The sequence below is a fragment of the Oryx dammah genome, unplaced genomic scaffold (genome assembly GCF_014754425.2).
Source record: "Oryx dammah isolate SB20612 unplaced genomic scaffold, SCBI_Odam_1.1 HiC_scaffold_24, whole genome shotgun sequence".
Lineage (NCBI taxonomy): Eukaryota > Metazoa > Chordata > Mammalia > Artiodactyla > Bovidae > Oryx > Oryx dammah.
This window is the reverse complement of record NW_024070208.1, coordinates 82878303-82900856: the sequence shown is the minus strand read 5'-3', so window position 1 is coordinate 82900856 and position 22554 is coordinate 82878303. Positions and strand designations below refer to the sequence as shown.

Genomic DNA, 22554 nt, shown 5'->3' with positions numbered 1-22554 from the left:
GAGAGCCTTTGTTTTCTCCCGACTCGGTTTCACTGGAGTGTTTTGTTTTGTTTTTTCCCATAGATAATTATCAATTGTCACATAGTAGTGTTTTAAATTACGTAGTAGAGTAACAGCAAAGGAAAATAGCATTCTAATCCTGAAACTCTATCAGGACCGCACTTTCTGATGACCTTTTATGATGTGGCCATATGTTAAGAAATAATTGGCAAGATGAAAATAAGTAACTGGAATGTAGATTTCTCGTACTGACAGTTTTGGCCCTTCATCTGGGGAGCAGCAAGAGAAAGATGGATCCCTGAGACTTTTAGCTGCTGAGTCATCACTGTTGGATGGGGACTTGGCTTCGCGGGGTTGACTCCGTGAGTGCGGTCACACCTGCACTGGTTTTGGTCTGGTTGTCCCAGCTGGTCAGGAAAGCCTCCAGGGTTTGATCCTTTCATTCTTCCATGGGCCCGTCACCCTCCTGAAAAGGATTTTTAATAGATAATTAATACTTTATTTTCTTTAGACCTTAGTATTAAAATGAGTCTCTTTCTGAGAAGAACTTGCAAAAGTTTTAGGACCAGCACGGGGATAATGGCTTTTCTGTTAAAATTCCCACTAATGCGTTTTCTGTAGCAGCGGAGTTCTGAGAGCCAGTTAACTTTAGGTATCAGATTTGGCAGGTGGAGAGGGGTTTTTTGTTTTTTTTTTTTTTTTGGTAGAATCAAGTGTTCCCATTTCACCTTAGAAGCTTAAGGGAAAACGTACCTTGACTCTTTCATCTGCTTTGCCAAGTGTACAGAGTAGGGGAAAAACTGAGCGGGAAGGAGACCATGGTGTCCTGCCCCAACAGCTGGGTCTTCACCAGGGCCCCTGTAACAGCTGAGTTTCTGTAGACTTTAGCTGCTGCAGACACGAGACGAGTAGAATGTTTTCCCATACAAGTTGGGGAAGGCTTTTAATGCTGGCATTTTTCATCCGCTGAACAATTTTCTGAACCTGCAAAATCAGTGGTTATAAGCCTGTTACCGATCACGTTGTAGGTTTCCTGAGAACAGCACTCTTCACATTTCAGTGCAAAGATTCTTTCTATGTTAAGTTCATCAGTTTGGATGCGTTCTTCAAGATGGCAGCGATTATTCTGAATCACTCAAGGTTGAATATTGTAGACAGAGCTCGTCTACAATAGATTTGTACATTTGTTTCTGGAGAGAACTGGTGAAGTCATCAGTCAAGATGGAGGAAATGCTGAGGCTGGTAATTGCTCCTGACTCTTCCATGTCTTTCTGGCTGGCTGGCACAGACTTGCATTAACTGTGCATGGAATTAAAGAGCAGAGAAGAAAGTGTGGACAGGGAGAGCTGGAGCCCCTGTTGGAAACGAGCGTTCGCTTTGTGTGCTTGCAGGGTGGGGTGGGGGTAGGGGTCTCATTTAATTGAATTCATTGCATCAGAATGGAATTCATTGAATTCGGCTGAAATGTAATTGGGTTAAAATTTGTAGGCTGCATGTTTACAAGTGTTGTAACAGTTGAGTCAGCGGTTCTGATTTCTTTTCTGTCAGATTAGGAAATGTTAAGTGTGTATCAAGTGACTTTTACCTGTCCGGAGACTTTTTTAAAAGTTGATCAGGCAAAGGTGTCTCTAAACGAGGCCCTGTGCTCTCATGCCAGGTGTGATGTTTATGCCCACAGACAGGACTTAGAAAATATTCTTTGCTTATGGTACTTAATTTGGAATATTTGGTCAAATATGGTGGCCTACAACATACATTAAAAAATGATTACCTTCATAGCATTTGGTAAACACTGGGCTTTTCAGTATCAGTTTTAATTGAAGAGTACCAGACTTTCCATAACAATTATTTGGGGGTGACGTGTGTGTGTGTATGTGTGTTTAGCTTCATAATTTTTCATCCAGTTGTGCTCCAAGAGCCTTGATGTGGATGTTTTTTCATAATTCAAGGTCCAGTGCTGAATAGTAATGTTCTCTAATCATGCTAAAGCTCTATACCTCAAGCATACCTACAGTGTGGACTGTGACTTTAGTCTGCCCATTAGGTATTGGTGCAGACACTTGGGTGAATCACTACAGTACAGTGTTAAATTCCAGTTCTTTCTATGTGAAAAAAAAATAGGTACTATATACAGTTCATTATATTAGTGATTTTAATAATTACCTTAAAATCCATGTGTATATCTAATAAAGACTCATGTTTTTACATAGAGTCAATGCATAATGTTTAATATTTGTAAACGGGACTTGGCGCTTTTGCAAATTCAAAAGTCCATGCTTACATCTGCCCATTTCTTTGCCTCTAAATTATAAGTGTGACTAGTAATCCCCCAAACGTGAAGAGCAGTGAAGGAGGCTGAAAGACTGCGGCTGGAAGCTGAGATGAGGAAAGTGCAGCCGTTACCCTGGTCAGTGCTGAAAGATAATTGCAGGTCCCTCTCTCTCGCCCCTTTCAGCCAAAAGAAGTGTTTAAAATTCAAAGAGTAGGCTTTTTATCACTTTATAGTATTCAGAGGTTTTGATACCTAGAGTCTCACGTGATACTCCAAAAGCCCTACCTCAGAGGAGAGCTGCCTGGGTCCCCGTTTTTGGACTAAGGAGCCTGCAGCCCAGAGAGTCCCAGCAACCTGTCTCAGAATCCCTGAGCCAGGAAGGGCAGTGGTGGGTTGAACCTCACAAAGATGCCGTCTTACCACCTGACTCCCAGCCAGTGTACCCCGTCTTCTGCAGGCCCTACACACTGCTTGGGAAGTTCATGTGCCGTGGTGATCTTGGGATTTTCTGTAGACTCGCCTCAGGCAGCTTTCAAGTTGACAGCTGGGTTGTTGTTTACTTGGTGCTGCTTACTAAATCTCCCTGTCTTTGCTTCCACACATTATTCATTCAGAGTAAGATGGGGACAGCTAGGCAGGAAGACTGGATGGTAAAGGAAAGCACCCTCATTTTTTTTAATGTATTAATTTTTTTTTTTACACTTTTGTTGGTCTGTAATTGACTGATAATGCTGTGTTAGTTTCAGAAAGCTCCCTTATTTTTTAAACTGGTTTCCACACCTGCTAGGTTGAAGAGCTCAGGATTCAGTATTATTTTCAAGGCTCTGGTGGTGTTGGTGGATTTCAGAGAATCAGATTGTTGGTTGGTCCTCTGTTCTGGGGATCCCAGGCTGCCTTCCTGGACTCCCAGTGACCTGCAGAGTGGACACTTATATTCCTCAGCTATCTTTGTTTTCATGAAACAAACTGTATATTATACCTGATAAGATACCTCCCCCTTGCAAATGCTTGAGAACTCTCTCCACACAGTGTGGTGACAATCAGGGAAAAAAAAAAAAAAAAAGATCCAAGGTCGTTTTGAGGAAAAGGGGTGGAGAACCCTCAGGTCTGATGAAACTCATTTGAAGGTTGTGAAAACAGAGGCGGGGGAGGCGGGCGTCTTCTGCAAGGTCACTGATTTAATTAGTTGGTAGAGATGTTTGTAAACATTCTCAGGAAGGAATGGGATGTTCTGTGTCTCTGCGGGCCTCTGTGTGGTGATGAAGACCTTGCTCTCTGACATGGCCTGCCCCCTCTGGAATGATGTAGTGTCTGTAGAAGTGCTTTCTACTAGTCTTTTTTGTTTTGGAGCCTCTCAGGAAATTGCTTTGTGCATGCGCTACGAGGTGTGATGATGGACTGAAGCAGAGAAAGCAGAAACACTTAGATGAGGAAGCAGCCTGGAATCAGGGTGATGGCCCAACACCCATGTGGGCAGTGTCTCCTGGGGGTGCAGAGGGCAAGGGCTCGGCGGTCAGTCAAACTCATGTGCTTCCTTGTAAGAGAAAAGAGAGAAGGAAGAAAGAACCTTCTTGGGGGTAATTCAGATCAAAAGACCTCTACGATCTGGGGAAGTGTAGGTTCTTATTCTTTGTCGGTGGGTCACCTTGGTCCACTGAGCCAGCATTAGTGGGTCTGGGGTCTCCGTCATTCCGTGAGGGGTCCTTGAGATGCATTCCTTTTGTAAGTGAAATATCATTTACTCCTCATTACGGATAAGTCCATTAGCAGTTTCCTAAGAAATGAGTCATCACTCTCTTGGATGATGAGTCTGTCCGAAAACGAACAATTTTAGAATTTGCCTGAGGACCCGTAAGTAACTCCTTAGTGGGGCTAAGGGGTGATCTTCTCCAGAAGGGATCATTTCACCGGTGCCCTTGTTGTTTTTGAGATCTTTTTCTTTTCTTTTTTTTTTTTCAGAAAAAAATGTATTTACTTACCTTCATTGTTACAGGGTGAGACATGAATTTTCAGAAGGCACTGCCTTCCTGAGGGGTGTCTCGGAGCCCCCTTCAAACGGCAGAAAGGAAGATGTAAACGTGTAACGGTGCCCACAGCAGCTCTCCACGCTCGGAAGAAAGGGTAGTCGGGGCTCTTCCGCCTCGTGCCCTGGGGAGTGGTCCAGGGCTGTGTTTACATGAGCTGTCAGTCTCACCAGCATCCGAGCAGAGACCACTTCCTTCCTGGCAGATGCAGCCTGGGGGTCAGATGCCTGCCATCAGGAGTGTGTGCACCAGCGATGCCCGCAGCGCCGCTGTGGCCGGCACGGGGTAAACAGGCCAGGAGTGAATGGAGTGATGAAACTGCCCCTTGGGATCAGACGGAAGCCGAGTTCAGGGGCCCTGTCTTGGGGCGTTGGCTCTGGGGAGCACTTCCCCAGTTAGGTGGAAAGCGGATGGGATGCAGGTTAAAGCCGCAGCATCTCCCTGGAGGAGGTCTGACGCCTCCCCTGAAAATGTCCTCCTGCAAGGACCTGGGACGAAGCGCTGGCTGCCTGGCTGGGTGCTGGTGCTGGAAAGCCACTGAACATGGAGGCTGAGCTCGGTGGCCATGTCCCACCGTGGAGAAGCCCTGACCTGCCCTGGGAGGGACACGGCCGTTCCCTGGCCTGCCAGGCCCCGCAGAGGTCCCACTCGGTCCCTGCTGCTTCCCTGGCGTAGGGCTTCCGGAGCCTTCGGTGGAGGGGTGGATGGATGGATGGTGGGGAGAAGTTTTGAAATTAGGCCAGGATGCTCTCCCTAAAGTTAAAGACTATGCAGGTGGTGTTCTAGAAACTCCAGGCAATGGGCAGGATTGAGCAGGGAGTGGGTTAGAGGCTGAGGTGCAGGTTGACTTTGTTTGGACCCCTGAGCTGCTAAGACGACGGGAACTCCTTAGAAGGGGAACGGGGTCCGTTTCTTACCCCACAGCCTGCCTGCGTTTTTTCAAAGATAAATTGTTAATGTGATCTGTGGTGGTGCCATGCTACTGTTCTATTCTTACATGAAGTGAAATGAAGTCACTCAGTCATGTCGAACTCTTTGGGACCCCATGGACTGTAGCCCGCCAGGCTCCTCTGTCCATGGTTTTTTCCAGGCAAGAATACTGGAGTGGGTTGCCATTGCCTTCTCCAGGGGATCTTCCCAACCCAGGGATTGAACCCTGGTTTCCGCATTGCAGGCAGATGCTTTTACCGTCTGAGCCACCAGGGAAGCCTCTTATATGTTTTTTAAAGTTGTTTTCCAGCGTGAAAGAGACCTGAAATAACACTTGCCATGCTATGCAAGTGAAATGGAAAGCAGAGCCATAAACTGCTCATACGCCCTTTAACTCATAAGCTCAGTTATACTCATAACCAAATTTAAAAAACAAATATCTAATCAAATATTTCTATCAAATAGGCTTGGCGAAACTACTACAAAGAACTCTTCTTACTTCACCAGTTAAACTGTTAATAAATGTACAGTTCAGTTGAAAATATTTAGATGGATTTTCACAAAATATCTTAGTAGCAAAACTGCAGTATCTGTTTCTTCTTTCTTTCGAATATTATGAAACGGGTGGATGTTTAGCTCAGTCAGTTTCAGAAAACCCACCTTAACTGGTTTATTAAACAACAACAACAAAAAACTTTAATAGTGAATGATGTGAATATATTCAATAGGAAATATCGACACAGTCCTATAAATAGCATTCATGGATTTTGAAACATTCTTTCGATCTCATTTAGTTTGACAGCTGTTTGAAATGAGCATTTTCTTTCCAAGGCGAAAGTTCATGTAGCTTCCAAGTCGATAGATGTTCCGGTGTTGAGGATCGTATCAAAGCTGTCAAGACGCAGACTCAGGGACAGAACTTAATGCCGCTTTAGCTCTTTCTTCTTGCTAGAAGCAGTTTAGCCTGTGGGTCGTGCTGGTTTATGAAATGAGATATGCACCCTAGTAAAATACCCACGTTTCCCCGGCGTGGAGCATTTCATTCAGCCCGTAGGATGATTCTGGGTGACGAGCATGCATCTTTGCCACTCAGCTGGGATGCTCAGAGCTCATCTTTGCACTCCTGCTTGAGCCGTTCTCGGCCAGAGACGCAGGATGGACCATCACTGCTGGGTCTGCAGGTGCCCTTTGCTGGAAAATCCTGGTGGGACCACAACTTAGAGTGCCCCACCCACCCCTGCTCCGCCCCACACACTCGCTTGGGGTCCATCCAAGGAAGTAGAATTTCCACGCCAGTTTTCTTCTCTGAGAACCCCCAGGTTTGATCTGCTGCGGTCCCAGCCCCTCAGCTCTAGGCCGTCTCACCTCACGACTCCACGCATCTTATCTTTGCTCTCCAGCCCCAGAAACTTCGCTAGGTCCTGGGACCCCTTCCCCTGCTTTCTGAGTCTCCTCTGCTCGCCCATGACTCCTGCTGGAGAGAGACACTCCCCTGCGGTCCGTGCGAGGGGCGGCTGGACCCACGCCCACCCTGGTCACCTGTCCCTGCCTCTCGGAGCCACGAACGTGAGTGTGCGGTGTGTTCAGGGCTGCTGGCTGTCCGTGAGGAGTCAGCGTTTTGATTTCAGTTAATATTTTTCTCATAAACGATCCGTGAACATTTCACATAATCACAATTCTATTTATAGGTCAGGCTTCAACCTTGCTTAGCTTTTAGACGTCTGGACAGTTTCTAAGGCAAATTCTGTTTTCTTTAGGCCACTCCTGAAACTGCTTGGCACACCCTGACTTGAGCCTTTTAAAAAAAGTGTGTTATCTTTTTTTTCTTCCCTCAAAAAAGCAAGCAAACAAATGACAGGAGCTTCCTTTCAGGGGCTTCTGGGAAGAGGGAAAGGTGGGCTTGGGAGCAGAAGAGACGGGGGCTGGGGAGGGTCCTCCTACTTTCAGATTCAGACTCAGCCAGCTCGCCATGCACTCGCTAAGTTGATTCGGTCGTGTCCCCAGCTCTCTGTGACCCCATCGACAGTCACCCACCAGGCCCCTCTGTCCACGGGATTCTCCAGGCAGGAGTACTGAGTGGGTTGCCATTTCCTCCTCCAGGAGGTCTTCCCGACCCAGGGGTCGAACCCACGTCTCTTACGTCTCCCCCCTTGGCAACCAGGTTCTTTATTACTGGTGCCACTTGGGAGCAGAGATGCAGACTGTGACATGCTGTGCACTTCAAAACTCTCTCACCCATTTGAAAAAGACCAGAGTGCAAGCTGGGATGAAAGAGGTGTGACTCCCAAGTGGAAAAACGAACGAAGAAAAAGCAGCCCCCACCCCCCCCACCAAAGCCAAAGGTACCGAATCTTCAAGCCTACCTTTAAAACTGAGGAAATAAATCTAATACTGACGTGTGTTCAGAGCGTCAAGTAATATAGGTGATAACAAGTGTTCCAGAAACTCAAACGAGGGAGAGGGGCCAGAGCGTGAACGGGAGGCGAGGTCTGGGGATATCTATGCGGAGAGTCCCTGTGGGCAGAGGCAGTGACTCGGGGGGCAAAGGCCCCGCGGCGGCGGAAAGTCGCTGGTGTGCCCCAGGACCAGAAGGAGGCCCGTGTGGCTGACCGGGAGGGAGCAGGGGGAGAGCGGAGGCTGCTGAGAACGAGTGAACAACCGCCCCTGGCGTGTGGAGCCTGGTGGAAAGAGTGTGTTGCTGCTAAACAGCACAGGCAGGAAACGTAGTTGCTTTGGAGCCGCACGTAAAGCGTTTAAAAGCTTTTCGTATCATTTCCCCGTAGCATCTTTTTTCTCCCACTGAGCATGGTCTGTGTCTCCTCTGGACTTTCTTTCTCAAAGATAGTGCATCACACGTGGAGAGACCCCAGAGTTCTCCGGGGGAAGGAGGCCGCTGAGGTGTCACTGGGGTGGGGAGGGCCAAGGGGGACATTGTCGCAGGGGGAACAGTGGTGTCAGGGCACCCGTGTTCAGCCCCAGAACTGCGAACCCCGCTACACGGATACATCTGTATCTGGAAAGCACCTTATGATTTGTAACACGCGTTTAGTTGGTATTTCATCCTCAGGCCCTCCAAGGAGGACGAGTCCCTGTTCTTGCTTTTTAAAGGGACCACCCGAGGGGGAAGGGGCTCAGTGCTTGGCGGGCCTGGGGGAGCCTCTGCCGGGCTGTGCGGGGCGATGCTCTGGGCGGCTCAGGCTGCCTGGGGCTCCATGTCCTCTGGGCACCCCAGGACCTTCCTTTGAAAAACTGGGTCAGTTCCTCCCTCCCTCCCCAGGGCATCCGTCCGCCAGGGATGCTGTCCTGTAAGGAGCCCCAGGTCAGGCTCGGCAGCAGATGGGTTTCCTTCCTCAGCTGACTGGGAAACTAAAGGGATAGATAAGTCAGCATTCCCTGTTTTTCTTGGGGATGGGACCTCAATAGGAAAGGGCTGATGGGGTGATTTTGGAGCTGAGGGTGTCAGAGCCCAAGAAAAGCTGGTGAGTCCCATGGGAAAGACCCTCCCCTCCTTTCAGCCTGTGTTCGAGGAAACCGCACACTTGATACATAGACTGATGTGTGGTTATTTGTAACTTCCTTGACTTTTAAGGACTTAACATGGGTTTAAGTCTGTCTTTAGAATGTAGGCTGAGTTTTACTTAATTTTTCTTAAATGCGTAAGAAAGCGATGGCCTGGGTGAAGTGTCTTAATGAACTTCGTCCATTTGAACGAGAGAAAACGATGATGTCGTCCTAATTATTCATTTCATCTGTATTAGTTGTTATTTCTTTCCTTCGGGGCTGCCGTGACATTGTCCCAGACGGGAAGGATGAAATTCCGTTTTCTCTACCAAGTGTGTATCTTAGGAAAATGCTTACGCGCGTGGGTCTCTTGATGTCTCTGGTTCGTAAAGTTAGTCTAGAGAACCTGATGGGTAAGGAGTCCTGGCGGGAGGCTGCGTGTTCGCATGCCGGGAGTTTTGTGGCCAGTGCCCGGGGTCTCGGTGGGGGCCCTGTGGCCGGGGCTGTGCCTGTTTCTTGGCGTCTGCCTCCCCCTCCTGCAGGCAGACGGCTTGTGTAGACTTGGAAATAACTGGACTCACGCGTCGTCTCGTCAGAGCCGTCCAAGACGTCTGACGTGTGAGGTTTACTCTTGTTCCTTTCAGTTACGGTTCAGGACACTGTGAAGCCGCCTGCCCCATTCACGCTCAGTTCAATACAAGTAGAAATTGCGAAATGGCCAGCTGCCCTCTACGGACGATGGAGGAAACAAGTTACCTTATCTTAACTCTTGTAGCGCGAGCGTCACAGAATCGTGGAGCTGTGAAGTGTGACGAGGCAGAAGGGATCTCCTGGGTCGGGGCGTCCTCGTCTGCGCGATGCTCTGCTGCGGGGAGGGTCCTCTGCGTGCTCCGGTTCCTGAAGAGGTGGGCGGGGGCCGCCTCCATTCCAGGGTCCTGGAGAATGCCCGCCCAGCTTTTGGAGCCCAGGGGTGTGTTCTTGTCAGTCAGTCGGCACTTCCTTTCACTGTAAGAAGTGTCTTTACACTGAGTTGATCGCCTCCTCGCGTTTTCTCTTAACTGTAAGCGGCTTGGGAAGCTGTCTTGGCATGGCTGGGTGTTGAGTTCCTGCCCTCTGCCTTCTCTCCAGGGGAGAAGGGCGGGGGAGCGGATTTGTGCCCAAGGCCCTCCCAGCTGGTCCCCTTTGAGTGCCGTCCGGACAGGCCTGGGTGTCCTCCATCTCGCATCTGCGGTTCTCCCACCTGGAGGCACCTCCCTGCTCCGTGTCTGACAGCTGGCGGCCCTGGGCCCTCCAGGAGGGGCCGGGGTCCCAGGGTTCCAACTCGAGGCTCCCACGGCTCTCCCGAGGGGCCCGGCCGCATGGGGTTCCTCCCAGCAAGTGGGCTGAGGAGGAATTGTGCCGAGGTCAGGCTGTGCCTAGGCTCCACCGTTCTCTCGGCAGGTTCACCCGGCCGAGGCTCCAGTTCTAAAGATATAAAGACGCTGCGGGTGTGGGCTGAACGTGGGTATCCGGCAGCCTCACCTGGCCGGCCAGGCAGCTGATGTCTGCAGGCGAAGCTGGATGGGGAGCAGGCGACCATCTACAGGTCAGGGGGGACTGGGGTCTGGGTTCCCCCGGCCCCTCTTCCCTGGGAAGGCGTGGCCATCAGCTGCTGTCTTTCCCCCCACTTTTTTTTTTGTTTGTTTCCAGTAAATGAAGCTGATAAAGGTGGCCTGGAACTCTGGACATTGCATTTTTTGTTACTGAAATCTCAATCAGGGGTACTTTGATCAGGCTGTGAATGGCTCTCATCAGCCACAAGGGAATTGAAACGTCCGTCTGCATTGAGGGCACGGCTGTGTGTGAGCCCAAGGGAACCAAGGTCTTGGGCCCTGAGGCCCACCTGGTGAGGGCCTCTGCCCAGACGCGCGGGCCGTGCACGGGGAGTACAGAAGGCGTCCGAGCCAGGCGCTCTGTGCCGTGTCCGAGAACGTTCGCTTCAAACGGCCTGGACTTACCACACCCCCCACCCTATCAAAAAACAATTCTGCTTCTGTTCTCCTCCTCTCCAGTGAAAACAAGTTTATTCATTTTTTTCCGGGAGCTGTTTGCCCGCGTGTTTGTGCATTCATGGCCTGTATACTTGCTGCCTGAAGCTGCAGTTGCTGGTGACGTCACGCACGGGCAGAGGTTTGAATGAACCAAAGGCCCCGATGGCAGATGTGCCCTGAGACTCTGGAGTGCGGGGCTGCCCGGCTGGGGACCCACGGCCTCCCCTCTGCAGGCAGAGCCTAGATCTCAGCCTGAAGGCCGGGTGGATTCTTCCCCCAGGGAGGGGAGCTGGCCGCCCAGTCAGGGGTGTGTTGTCGGGGAGGTTGACCCACGGTCTGGACGCCGAGGCTTTTGAGGCCCCCGCGGTCTGTGTTGAGTGCTGGAAGACGGTTCAGGTCTCTGGCTGGGGGTGGCGGTGGGTCAGACTATGCTCCCCTTTTTTCTTTAAATCCTTTCTTTTTTTCCCCATATAATGATAAGTTTTTCACGGCTCCTATTTTTAATACATTTCCAAGTTCTTGCATCATCCTTATGTAGAAAAAACAGAGTTTCAGATTTCTGAAGGTGTATCTTTTTAACTATACTCATAAGTATGTTTCCGATTCAGTGATATTTTAGAGGGGGTTTGAGTTGTGTTTGGCATAATTACAGATTTCTGGAAAATGCTTATTTCCGTTGCAATAATAAAAACAAAATGAATCAAACTGTAAAACAGAAAAGATCTAATAGAAACTCTTAAATATTTAAATACCCGAAGGAAAGAGCGGTTCATGTGAACTGTTACGTAACAGCAGGATATTTGAGGATGGTTATATTTTGAATAAATTGTTATTCTACATTCCTTTCACTTTATAGGTAGGTAGGTTTAGTCACTATGTCATGTCCAACTCTTGCGACCCCACAGACTGTAGCCCGCCAGGCTCCTCTATCCGTGGGATTCTCCAGGCAAGAATACTGGAGTGGGTTGCCATGCCCTTCTCCAGGGGATCTTCCTCAGTCAGGGATTGAACCCGGGTCTCCTGCATTGCAGGCAGACACTTTACTGACAAGCCACCAGGAAAGCCCTTTATAGGGAAACTGTTAGGTTTGAGATACATATACGTATATATAAAGTTTTCACTTCCTGAGAAAAGTATAGTGTTTAGGCTTGAGAACATCCCCTAGACACGGTATTAACATTTTTATAGTGTACCTAAATATACAGCTAAGGAAAGAATTGTACCATTCATAGCATAGTTGGAATTTTAACGCATGTTCTATCATTTGGCCCCAAAACATTTATTGTTTTCAGGAGCAGACACATAATACTTATAGTTGCATTTTCAAATGACCCAAGAAAGAGAAGAGATTTAGACCCTTGAGTTGCAGGTCTAACGTAGGTAACTTCTTTTCGAGTTGAAAGAGCGGTGCTGTAGGATATATTTAGTTATAATCCGATTTATCCGATCCTGCTATGTTGTTCATGAAACATCAAATAGACGTGTAAGGAAAACCGCTTACAGAAGAGCGTGGTGGCTTCATAAGTGACTTCATGACTTGCTGCCTCCTTCTCAGGAGGGTCTGTAACAGGATAGCAGGCTGTAAGTGGATGGGATCAGATCTCGAAAGCATGCAGGCTCGCAGATAATTTTCCAAGGGGCTATCCATGAGTCTCGAGGTGTAACACGCAGAGGGAAATACGTTGTAACTCTCACAGGTTTACCCTTTCTTCTCCTCGTGTTCCGGGGCGTCAAGGTCTCTGTCCCCCTCCCTCAACCCCACCGTTGAAAGTGAAAAACAGCTGCATCTGAGTGAGTGGCAGGGGCCACATTCTAATAAAACTCCATTTCCAGACACAGGCAAGGGCCGGGCTGGCCTCTCTCTCCGAAGGCCACTCGTGTGAGGCGACAAAGGGCTGCTTTCTCCCGGGCTTCGGACAGTCCCGCAGTTGCTTTTGTGGTCCTTGAGAAGATTTTCATCCCACTTGTCTGCCTGTGAGAACTGACACCCACCATGTGGGTTTTGGTTTCCGTTGAACTCATCAGGGCTTCGTGAAGGACTAACAGGCCCGCGCTGAGTGCCAGGCGCGCCAAGCAGAGATCCACCATCCGCAGGGCTCCGTGTCCTGGGGGAGTTTAGAAACAGCTGATGGTCGCGTGTAAAGATTTAGACTCCAGGACCCAAAAGAAGTCCTCCTCACTCCTCCTCGAGTCCCTCCCGTCTTTTATTTGCAGAAAGGGGTAGCGGCGTCCCCAGCGCTGCAGTGATGAAACTTCTGGGAGAAGTTAAGGATTATCCTTTCTTGCCGATTAGCCCTGAGGCGGCTGGCAAGTCACGGAGGTTCCCTCATCTGGTTTTACCTAGAAAAGGCCTCACTTTTCATAATTTATAAGAGAAGGGTCTGGGCTTCCCAGGAGGCTCAGCAGTAAAGAATCCACCTGCCCATGCAGGAAACATGGGTTTGGTCTGAGTTGGGAAGATCCTCTGGAGGAGAAAATGGCAACCCACTCCAGTATTCTTGCCCGGAGAATTCTACAGACAGAGGAGCCTGGTGGGCTTCAGTCCATGAGGTCGCAAAGAGTCAGACATGACTGAGCAACTCAGCACGCACACATGCGGGAGAAGGGCCCGCTGACATTTTAGGGGCACTTTTGCCTTTTGGGTCTTTTGAGTTGAAGCAAGTGCTTAGTTGCTCAGTTATGTCCCACTCTTTGTGATCACATGGACTGTAGCCCGCCAGGCTCCTCGGTTTATGGGGATTTTCCAGGCTAGAATACTGGAGTGGGTTGCCCTGCCCTCCTCCAGGGATCTTCCCAACCCAGGGATCAAACCCAGGTCTCCCTCATTGCAGGCGTATTCTTTACCATCTGAGCCACCAGAGTTGGAACAGAATCAGTAAAATTTATCCTGTCATGATGGAAAAGTCTTGCCTTAAAAGAGTAGCTTATAGGATCCACACATCAGGCTTTCAAATAACAAACAGGAAAGGAATGAATACTTACGTGTTAAGACATAAAGCCAGTGCAGGCTACTCACTGTAAAGTTCATGAGAATTGCTGTGGATAATTGGGAAGGCATGGGTGGAATTAACAAACAGTCTGGGTTTCCCTGGTGGCTCAGCTGGTAAAGAATCCACCTGCAATGCAGGAGACCTGGGTTTGAGCCCAGGGTCAGGAAGATCCCCTGGAGAAGGGAATGGCAACCGACTCCAGTGTTCTTGCCTGGAGAATTCCGTGTACAGAGGAGCCTGGTGGGCTACAGTCCCTGGGCTCGCCAGGAGTCGGACACTACTGAAGTGACTAACACACACACACACACGCAACAGTCTAGGACAGCTGACTGCTCTCATCTCCAGTGATTCAGGTCTTGTGTGCAGGGTTAAACACGAGCTGGAGGAGCAGAGACGCCGTTTATTAACCCAGCCTTCTGTGAGCACTTGGGTGTCTCATCCTGTCTCCTGTCTTGTCATTAACATCAAGTTGCAACTTGATGCCAGGAAATGTCTTTAATCACAAGCATTTGGGATGAAATGATTTTAATTGTCCGTGATGAGCTCACCTCCAGAAGGTTCTAGGTCTTCCACAAGTTGGGTTGGTCAAGTCACTGGCCGCACCCGTTTGTCCTGGGGACTCCGTGCTTCCGTATTTTCCTTGTGAGTTATTTTTTTTTTTCCACTTGCAAAGTTTAAGTAACCGTTTTTCTTAGAATCCTTGGCTTGCTTGTTATCACAGCCAACCTTACTTTTTTTTTTTTGTATATCCTAAGAGTGTTTTTGCTTTTAGTAAAGTGGGGAGATACTGAATTATCAGGTTGCCTTTTCTAGGAATTTCTCATGTAACTGAAAAGTTTATTTTGTCCCATGATTCTGTGTTTGACATAAGAAGTCTTAATGAACCTGTAGGACATGTTTGGGCTCACCAGAGGGTTTAGGTCTTTTTTTAATCGTGTTTGCTACTAGAAATATGAATGTTTATTTTAAGAAGTATAATGTTTCCTTTTTGTCATGCAAACAAGTGTCTGTACTGCCCCTTATTCAGATCTGCCTGAAAATACTAAACCGTGTGTACCTGCTGCATGGGTTTGCTTTCTGTCTGATGAGTGCTGTTCGCCAAAGCCCTGGGAGGCCCCCGGTCCCTCCCAGGCAGGGAGGCCTACACGAGCCCCACACGGGACTCTTTGTCTACATCCAAACCCAAATAATCATAAGAAATCACTTTAAAAAGCCGTGAGTCAGAACATGGACCAGAATGCTGTTTGAGTTTTTTTTTTTTTTTGCCAGAGCACATTTCCCCGATTTATTTCTGAAACCTTCTCGACCCACCGCTCATCACATTTTCCACTGTGGCGTTTGGAATCTTGGAGGCCAGCTTGGTGGTGGTGTGACATGTCCTATTCTGAGGCTTGGCAGCTCCCCTGCTTATCTCAAGGACAGAGTTTTTCAGTGATGTGTTTCCTTTTTCTTTCTTTCTTTCTCTAAAAAATAGAGCAAATTGGAGGTGGGCCTTTGCTGACAACACTTGTGCTCATCTGCATTCTGGTTGATCTTTTAAATGGAAGAGAAAGGGCAGAATTAGCCCTGGTCCCCAGGGAGTTACAGTAACTGACAAAGGACTGTATCCATCACGTGGATGTCATTTGTCACCTATGACAGAGTGAAAAGAAGGTGGGCGTGGCTGGGCTGTGTGGTGTGCCGTGTGGAACCGCTTCAGTTTTTCTGCTGAAATTTTTTTTTTTTAAATCAAGTAGCTCTCGATAAATGCTTCTGTGAATGGGTCTCTTTACACAGCAGTGTCTAAGCTGCAGAGCAGCACAGCATGTAATTATGCGACCAGTTCAACGTGCGTCAGTAACTTTCCACTGTTTCTAGACGCATTACCTCCAGGAGCAGAGTCAGAATTAGCCTTTGTTGCTCGGTGATGGTATTCACGGGCAGCACGAGGTCCTGGCCACGTTTGTTCCTCAAGTTACCCCGGCACCCCCTCAGTGCAAAGAACGTCTCACATCATAGAGATCGGCGCTGCGGAGAGATCAGAAAATTAATCGTTTGTTCTTTGCCTTGTAGTAGGATTAACATAGATAATAAGATACAGTTTTGCTGGAATCCATTGTTAATAAAGTTGAGGGGTGATGATCTAGAAGTTTGTTTTTTTTTTTTCCTAGTTGGCTGAACCAGGCTAATTTTCAGGGAGAGGAGTGATTTTAAGCTTCCCTGGTGGCTCAGATGGTAAAGAATCCACCTGCAGAGCGGGAGACCTGCATTCGATCCTGGGTCAGGAAGATCCCCTGGAGAAGGGAAAGGCAACCCACTCCAGTATCCTTGCTGGAAAAGTCCCCATGGGCAGAGAAGCCTGGCAGGCTGCAGTCCATGGGATTGCAGAGTCGAACACGACTGAGTGACTAACACTCTCACTTTCAAAAGTAAATAAATACAAGGAAACAGTGGACTCTGGTCCTAGGTCCCAGCTCCTACTTCTGGCCCCTGCTTCCTGGGATGCAGGATGAAGCGACGGGACCAAGAGTGGTTCTGGATGCTCGCCGGACTGCAGAGAGGCTGCTTGCTCAGAGCACTTGAACCCTGAGCATCCTGGGTCAGGACCCTGCCGGAGCACATGTAGCAGGATCGCCCTGTGAGTCAGGGGTGAACCCTGGGGGTTTCAGCGGCAGGTGGCGTGGGCGGCCTGGACTGACGTTTCGGGGGCGGGGGGCCTCTGGAGGCTCCCTGCCCCGACCCGAGGTGTTCCAGGGGGAGACAGCTGGCGTCCACGTGGTGCCACTGTGTCGGTCCAGGACACGTCTACACGCTCGGATGCATCCGCATGTGATGCGCCGCACACCTCTCGCCCAGACGCCCATCTCTGAGCTGACACCTGTCCTCTCTCTGGCCTCAGCCTGCCCGCACCCTCCCCACAGGCCGTGAGCACACCCCGCTCCCTGTGCTGGCTGAGTGCGGTGTGTGTGCGTGTCCTCGGGGCTCCCTGGCCGCGTGCGGGGCCACGCCCCTGCCCCTGCCTTTCCCTGGAAGCCTGGGGCTGCCCAGCTGTCAGCTCAGTGCCTCGGGGAGCCCTGTTCCTCACTGTGCCCACGTCTGGCTGTGTCCCTGGGTTGCTGACGGCCCATGCTTGTGCCCTTGGAAGGATTGCTTCTCCCTTCGCTGGTGACCACAGCTGAGCGTCCTGCTGGACGCAGGTGTCTGCAGAGGGCAGAGCACTTGTGAAACAGGCCAGGAAAACAGCTGTCCTGTGACTCCCGTTCCGGCGAGAACCGCCTCTCTCACCCTCCCTCGAGCCTCCCAGAGGCGCTGCTCGAGAGCAGAACTGGGAAGAAGGCCGGAAGGTCACCAGGAATAAATACACAGTTCACTTCTTGCCTCCTAGTAGCTCTCTGCTTTCATAATGCTACTGCTTAGAAATTAAAAGTTTTGACAGTTATGCAGTTTGTGCTTCAAAGAAATGACACAGTCAGCTTGATTAGAAGTGATAGAGTTCTACTGGTAGGAGTTATTTCATAGCCGTAGAACGTCCTTAGAAGCAGAGCAGAAATGTGCATGGCTCTGTGAGCCTGCAGATGGTAAAGGAGAGTAAGCTGTCCAGCAAGTATTAACCCTCATGTATGTGACTGTGTGTTTAGAGTGTGAGGCGTTACAGAACTTCCTTGCTTAGCTGTTTTCAAGGTAATGGGGTTGAGTGTTAACACGAAAAATAAACTCTGAATGGAACTCTTTCTGTAAGTGTGACCCGCAGGGTGGTCACTACCTCTGCGTCGGCCACAGGACTCTTCCCATGATCAGGGCCAGATTGACAAAATGCGGACTCGTTTTGGGGGAGACTCAGTTCCGGTTGCTGTTGTTCAATTGCTCAGTCGTGTTTGACTCTTTGCCACCCCTGGACCGCAGCACGCCAGGCTTCCCTGTCCCTCACCATCTCCTGGAGTTTGCTCAAGTTCATGTCCATTGAATCGGTGATGCCATCCAACCATCTCATCCTCTGCCGCCCTCTTCTCTTGCCCTCAGTATTTCCCAGCACCAGGGTCTTTTCCAGTGACTTGGCTGTTCATATCAGGTGGCCAAAAGATTGGAGCTTCAGCATCAGTCCGCCCGGTGAATATTCAGTGTTGATTTCCACTGGGATTGACTGGTTTGATCTTGCAGTCCAAGGGAGTCTCGAGAGTCTTCTCCAGCACCACAGTTCATAAGCATCAATTCTTTGGTAGTTCAGGTAGATTTAACAACTGCCTCTGTAATTAAGGGATGCAAACCCTTCAAGTTCTCAGCTGAGAACTTGAAATAGATGGAGCCACGTCTTTGCTTTGGAGGAACTCTGGGGCCCTGTTCTCTATTTCACGTTCTGAGTAGTTTATGTATCAAGTTTCTTAAAAGCTATGTCTTTTTAATATATTAAGATAAAGTGGCACTGTCTCAAAATACCACATGGTTGGGAACTTTAAGTCATGAAAAATGACAGCGTTTACACTGTGGGTAGACAGCCCGCGTCTATGCTGGCTCTGGTCTGGGCACTGCCAGGCTACAGAGGAGCTGCCCAGTCTCGGCCGTGGGACACCCTGGACGTTTCCGTCTCGCTGGGATTAGCACCCAGAACTCAAGGTGAACAGAAAACAGTAGATGTGCAAAGAAGTAAATCTGGGAGTGTGAACCGATCATTAGAATTCTAAGTGATTTCAGAATAATATGCAGAGATACTGGTTAAGTAACCTACAGCCTCGCAGGACAACACTGTTCTGTTTACGACGGCGCGTGACCCACCGGGCACTCGTGTGGCCGAGTAGTTAGCAACGTGGGGAGGGTGCTCCACCAGGCGTTTCTAAGAGCCAAGAGGCTGGAGAAGAAAGAGGTGATGTGCTGCGACACGTCAGCCTTCCTGGTCGGAGCATCTCCTGAAGAAGGAGCAAACACATTCAGTGGAAGTAAGCTGAGGGAATTCGGGAAAAGCTGAGGAAGTTTAGGGAGGAAGCAGTCGGAGCTGGTGGGCATCCCGCGAGGTCAGCGCCAGGGGGGTCGTCAGCAGAGGAAGCAGTATATAACGGGAGGTTTTGAAATCTAGGGTCATTTTAGGAACAGGGACTATTCATTGGAAGGACTCATATTGAAGCTGAAACTCCAGTACTTTGGCCACCTGACGCGGAGAGCTGACTCATTTGAAAAGACCCTGCTGCTGGGAAAGACTGAAGACAGGAGAAGGGGATGACAGAGGATGAGATGGTTGGATGGCGTCACTGACGCAATGGACATGGGTTTGGGTGAACTCTGGGAGTTGGTGATGGACAGGGAGGCCTGGCGTGCTGCGGTCCATGGGGTTGCAAAGAGTCGGAGACGACTGAGCGACTGACCTGAACTGAAAGAGGAATAGGGTAGAAGATCCAGTGAGAAGGGTTTCCTTGCGGGGCAGACGTGAGGACTCGTTACCTCTCCCCCTTTCTCACCGTGACACCTTCGCGTTATTTGTGGTTGGCAGCGCGCTGTGACACACGGTGAGGGTTTCGTTTCTCCGCAGCCCCGTGAGGAAGGCAGGGGCTCCTCCCGCTTCCCCCAGCTATCCACATGATGATCTGAGCCCCGGGCGGCGAGGGGCCCGCGGCCAGGTCCCATGGCCTCTCCCCCGCCAAGGGGAGAATCCCAGCTAGTTTTCTTGCATTGAAAACATGAGCCTCACTTGATGGGTCTCACCAGCAGACTGGGAATCCATCAGCCCCGCTTCCAGGGGCAGCAGTGGGAGGTTTACCCAGCGAGCTTGTCTCTGGAGAAATGGAGTAAGCAAACTTTGCTTCCCAAAGAGGATCGTTTCCTGAAAAGTGGCAAAAGACGGTGGAGAGGGGGCCCTCGCCTCCCCACCCAGAGCGGCTCTGTGTGCACAGAAGCCCACTGACGTGTCTCCTTCCTCTTGCAGAGTGAAGACCTGTCCGGCTTCATTCCCGTGACGACACACATCACAGAGAACCACGGGAGGAAGATGCTCAGCATTTTTTTTTAAACACACCGGAAGCTGCTTGCCATTTCCTTTTGGATCTGAGCGATCATCACGTGTGGACGCGCCCGTCTCCCCTGGTCTCCGGGGGCTGGGGGTGCAGTCACCCTCCTCGCGCTGTTTGTGTTTTGGTTTTCGACAACATGAGCGGAAGGAGTGACTCACGAGAAGGTCGGACAGTCTTGGTTGTGGCCAGTGTCTGTTTCTCCTCGCCCTCGTTTTGACGCAGCAGATGTATCCCGCAAGATGCTAGGAGGTTCTCCCAGCTCACGTTCAAGTGGTAAAATCTGGTGTTTACGGACATCCGCTCAAAACTACCACCGTCCTACCTCAGTCCCACCTCAGTCCCAGGTGAAGCCGGGTCGGCATGGTTGATGGGGGGTGGGGCTCCCCCTCTGCTGGCTGAGTCTCCAGCGAGGTCATCTGCCTTATCCCCCAGCCCCGGACACAGCTGCTCATCGAAGTCCAGCCCAGGGACCTATGTGTTTACTCCCACACAGAGCCCCGCGCGGGACTGACGTCTCTCCACGGAGATGCAACTTGAGATTGGCCCCCGAAGATGGTTGGATAAATAATTATTATTATATGTAACAGAAGCAAGCTACTTTTGCAAATCATCAACTGTACGGGGTGGGGGAGGGTGGGAGGGGCAGGGTCTGGGAAGGCCGGGTGGGGGATGGGGGTGAGTATCTCTTTTTACCTTTAAGAGACTTGCTCAAGCTTCTCTCTGTAGATGTTTATGTAGGCACTTCAGATTGCAGACACCTTTGATCCTATTGACAAGCTCAAACGTCTCTGCCGTCCTTAACCTTGAGCTTGCATTTCTCTAACCAAAAATTCACGTAGGCATGCGAGCCGTTCCAAGATGGGGGGGTCAAGGGTTTGGCAGGTCTCTTCTAAAATGTATTATCTTGACGACAACACGCTCGTGTCGGGCCACGAGGCTTTCCCAAACGATGACAGAGATGCAGAAAAGGAAAAGGAACTGATACAGAAGGCATCCTGGGACACAGGAAGCAAAGCGGTCTCACAGTGCATGTCACTCGTCAGAGAAATTCCCGACAAGGCGACCCCTCTTGCTGTGTGTCTTCAGTGTTCTGGAAATACCAGTGTTGTGGCGATCGCCGAGGGTGTCCCCAAGAACCGCCACCCTTGAGCTGCAGAGTGTCAGGTTGCCTCCATGCTCCCTGGACGCACGGGGGAGGGGGCTGCAGGTGCCCCCGACTCCCACGGGCTCATCCTCAGTGCCTCTTCTCTGAGAGTCCTGTAGACGTTACACGAATTCGTTGGAGATACGAGTTGGGGTGTTTTTTTTTTGTTTTTGGTGGGAGGGTGGTAGGGGGAGAAAAATATATATATAAATATATAGATATATATCAGTATAGAATAATGCATTCATAAAATGAGGCTTTTCTAGAGGAAGACCAAAAAGATTCAATGTCTTAAACCTATATTTAATCGCAATGCAAACGTCTTTCTCCTTCCATGCTGACTTTTCAGAACAGAGGATTGTATCGCAAGACAAAGTTGAATGTGAAGTGGTCGCCCTGAACGTTGCTCAAGTCTCACGCTTCTGGAATCACACAGCGCAACTGTGCACAGACCGTCTGATGTTGGTTTGAAGGTCATTTTCAGTGTGTAATATAGAGAGACTTTATGGAAAAGATGTATATAAAGTGTCCTAAAGTTTTGGTTTAGTTCTGGGACTTGGGCTGGATGGAGTCGCTATGGAAACCGCCCCTCCCTGCAGGACTGGTTGTGGACAATGCCGGATGCAGCCTCAGACTCCCCTTCCCTCGAGTGGTCCTGCCACCCTCCCCGTGGTCACGTTCCTCCTGCCGCTTCAAACGAGCGACATAAAAAAGTTGATAATATACTAAATTTTCTTCTGTACATTTCAAAAAAATTTAAAAAAAGGCATATGCAATATTTACATTTTTAATTTAGTTTACAGAATGGAACCAAAATGTATAAATGTTATGTTTGTTAAAACTTCACAATGTATATTGGGTCTTTGTACATTTTGCCTGACTTACCTTAAATTTAAAATATTTTTTGCTATATAAACTCTAACAGTTAGGACACAGTGTTTTCTTTTCGGGGGTACGCATTGTTTCTGGAGCTCGAGATGTTAAATATATTTCTTGCTATCGTGATATGACGAAAGACTGACCTCTGCTGTCTTCCACCACCTCCGCTGTACATACGGACCGACATGGCACGGACTCCACGGAACTAGACTAGTGCGTTGTATTCAGTCTGTATTGATCATGGATGCTCTCCTTAATAGCCATATGCAATACAATAAAATGCATTATTTATGAAATGAAGACCGCCTGCGCGATGCTTTTTCCTGTGTGGATAATGAATTTGACATCAAGCCATTCTCCTGGTGTTCGGAGTCATTAAGGAAATATTTGGCTCTTTAAAAATGTTTTGTTACATCTTCATTTAATAGTTGTATTCTGGAAACCAGAAAACACCCACCACCCCCACCACCCCCGCCGCCCGCCCCATGCCACAACATGCATGAAAAGTCAATGTATTAAGAAAACAACAAAAATTCACTTTACCAAGCGTAGAATCATTGCAGGCATACAGGATGTTGTTTTGTTTTGTTATTTCTTTGTTTATTGCCTTGATTTTTTTTTTGTTATTTTCTTGGCCGTGCAGCATGAGGGATCTTAGTTACCCCATCAGGGATTGAACCCCAGCCCCCCGCAGTGGAAGCTCAGAGTCCCAACCCCTGGACCACCAGGGGAGTCCTGGATGCTGCTTTAAATGCTGTGCAAACATTAATTCCCTCGTGGTTCCTAATAACCTTGGGTGGTGGGGATTG

General features: G+C 49.4%; 1 protein-coding gene across 1 annotated transcript in view; it reads left to right on the top strand.

Moving 5' to 3' along the window:
* Window positions 1-22045, top strand: part of IRS2 (insulin receptor substrate 2) — a 34778-nt gene extending 12733 nt beyond the window's left edge. The window contains exon 4 of the mRNA XM_040267280.1: window positions 19638-22045. Within this exon, the coding sequence (XP_040123214.1) occupies window positions 19638-19642 (5 nt within the window). The 3' untranslated portion in view covers window positions 19643-22045. The remainder of the gene's footprint in view (window positions 1-19637) is intronic.
* Window positions 22046-22554: the final 509 nt, after the last annotated feature.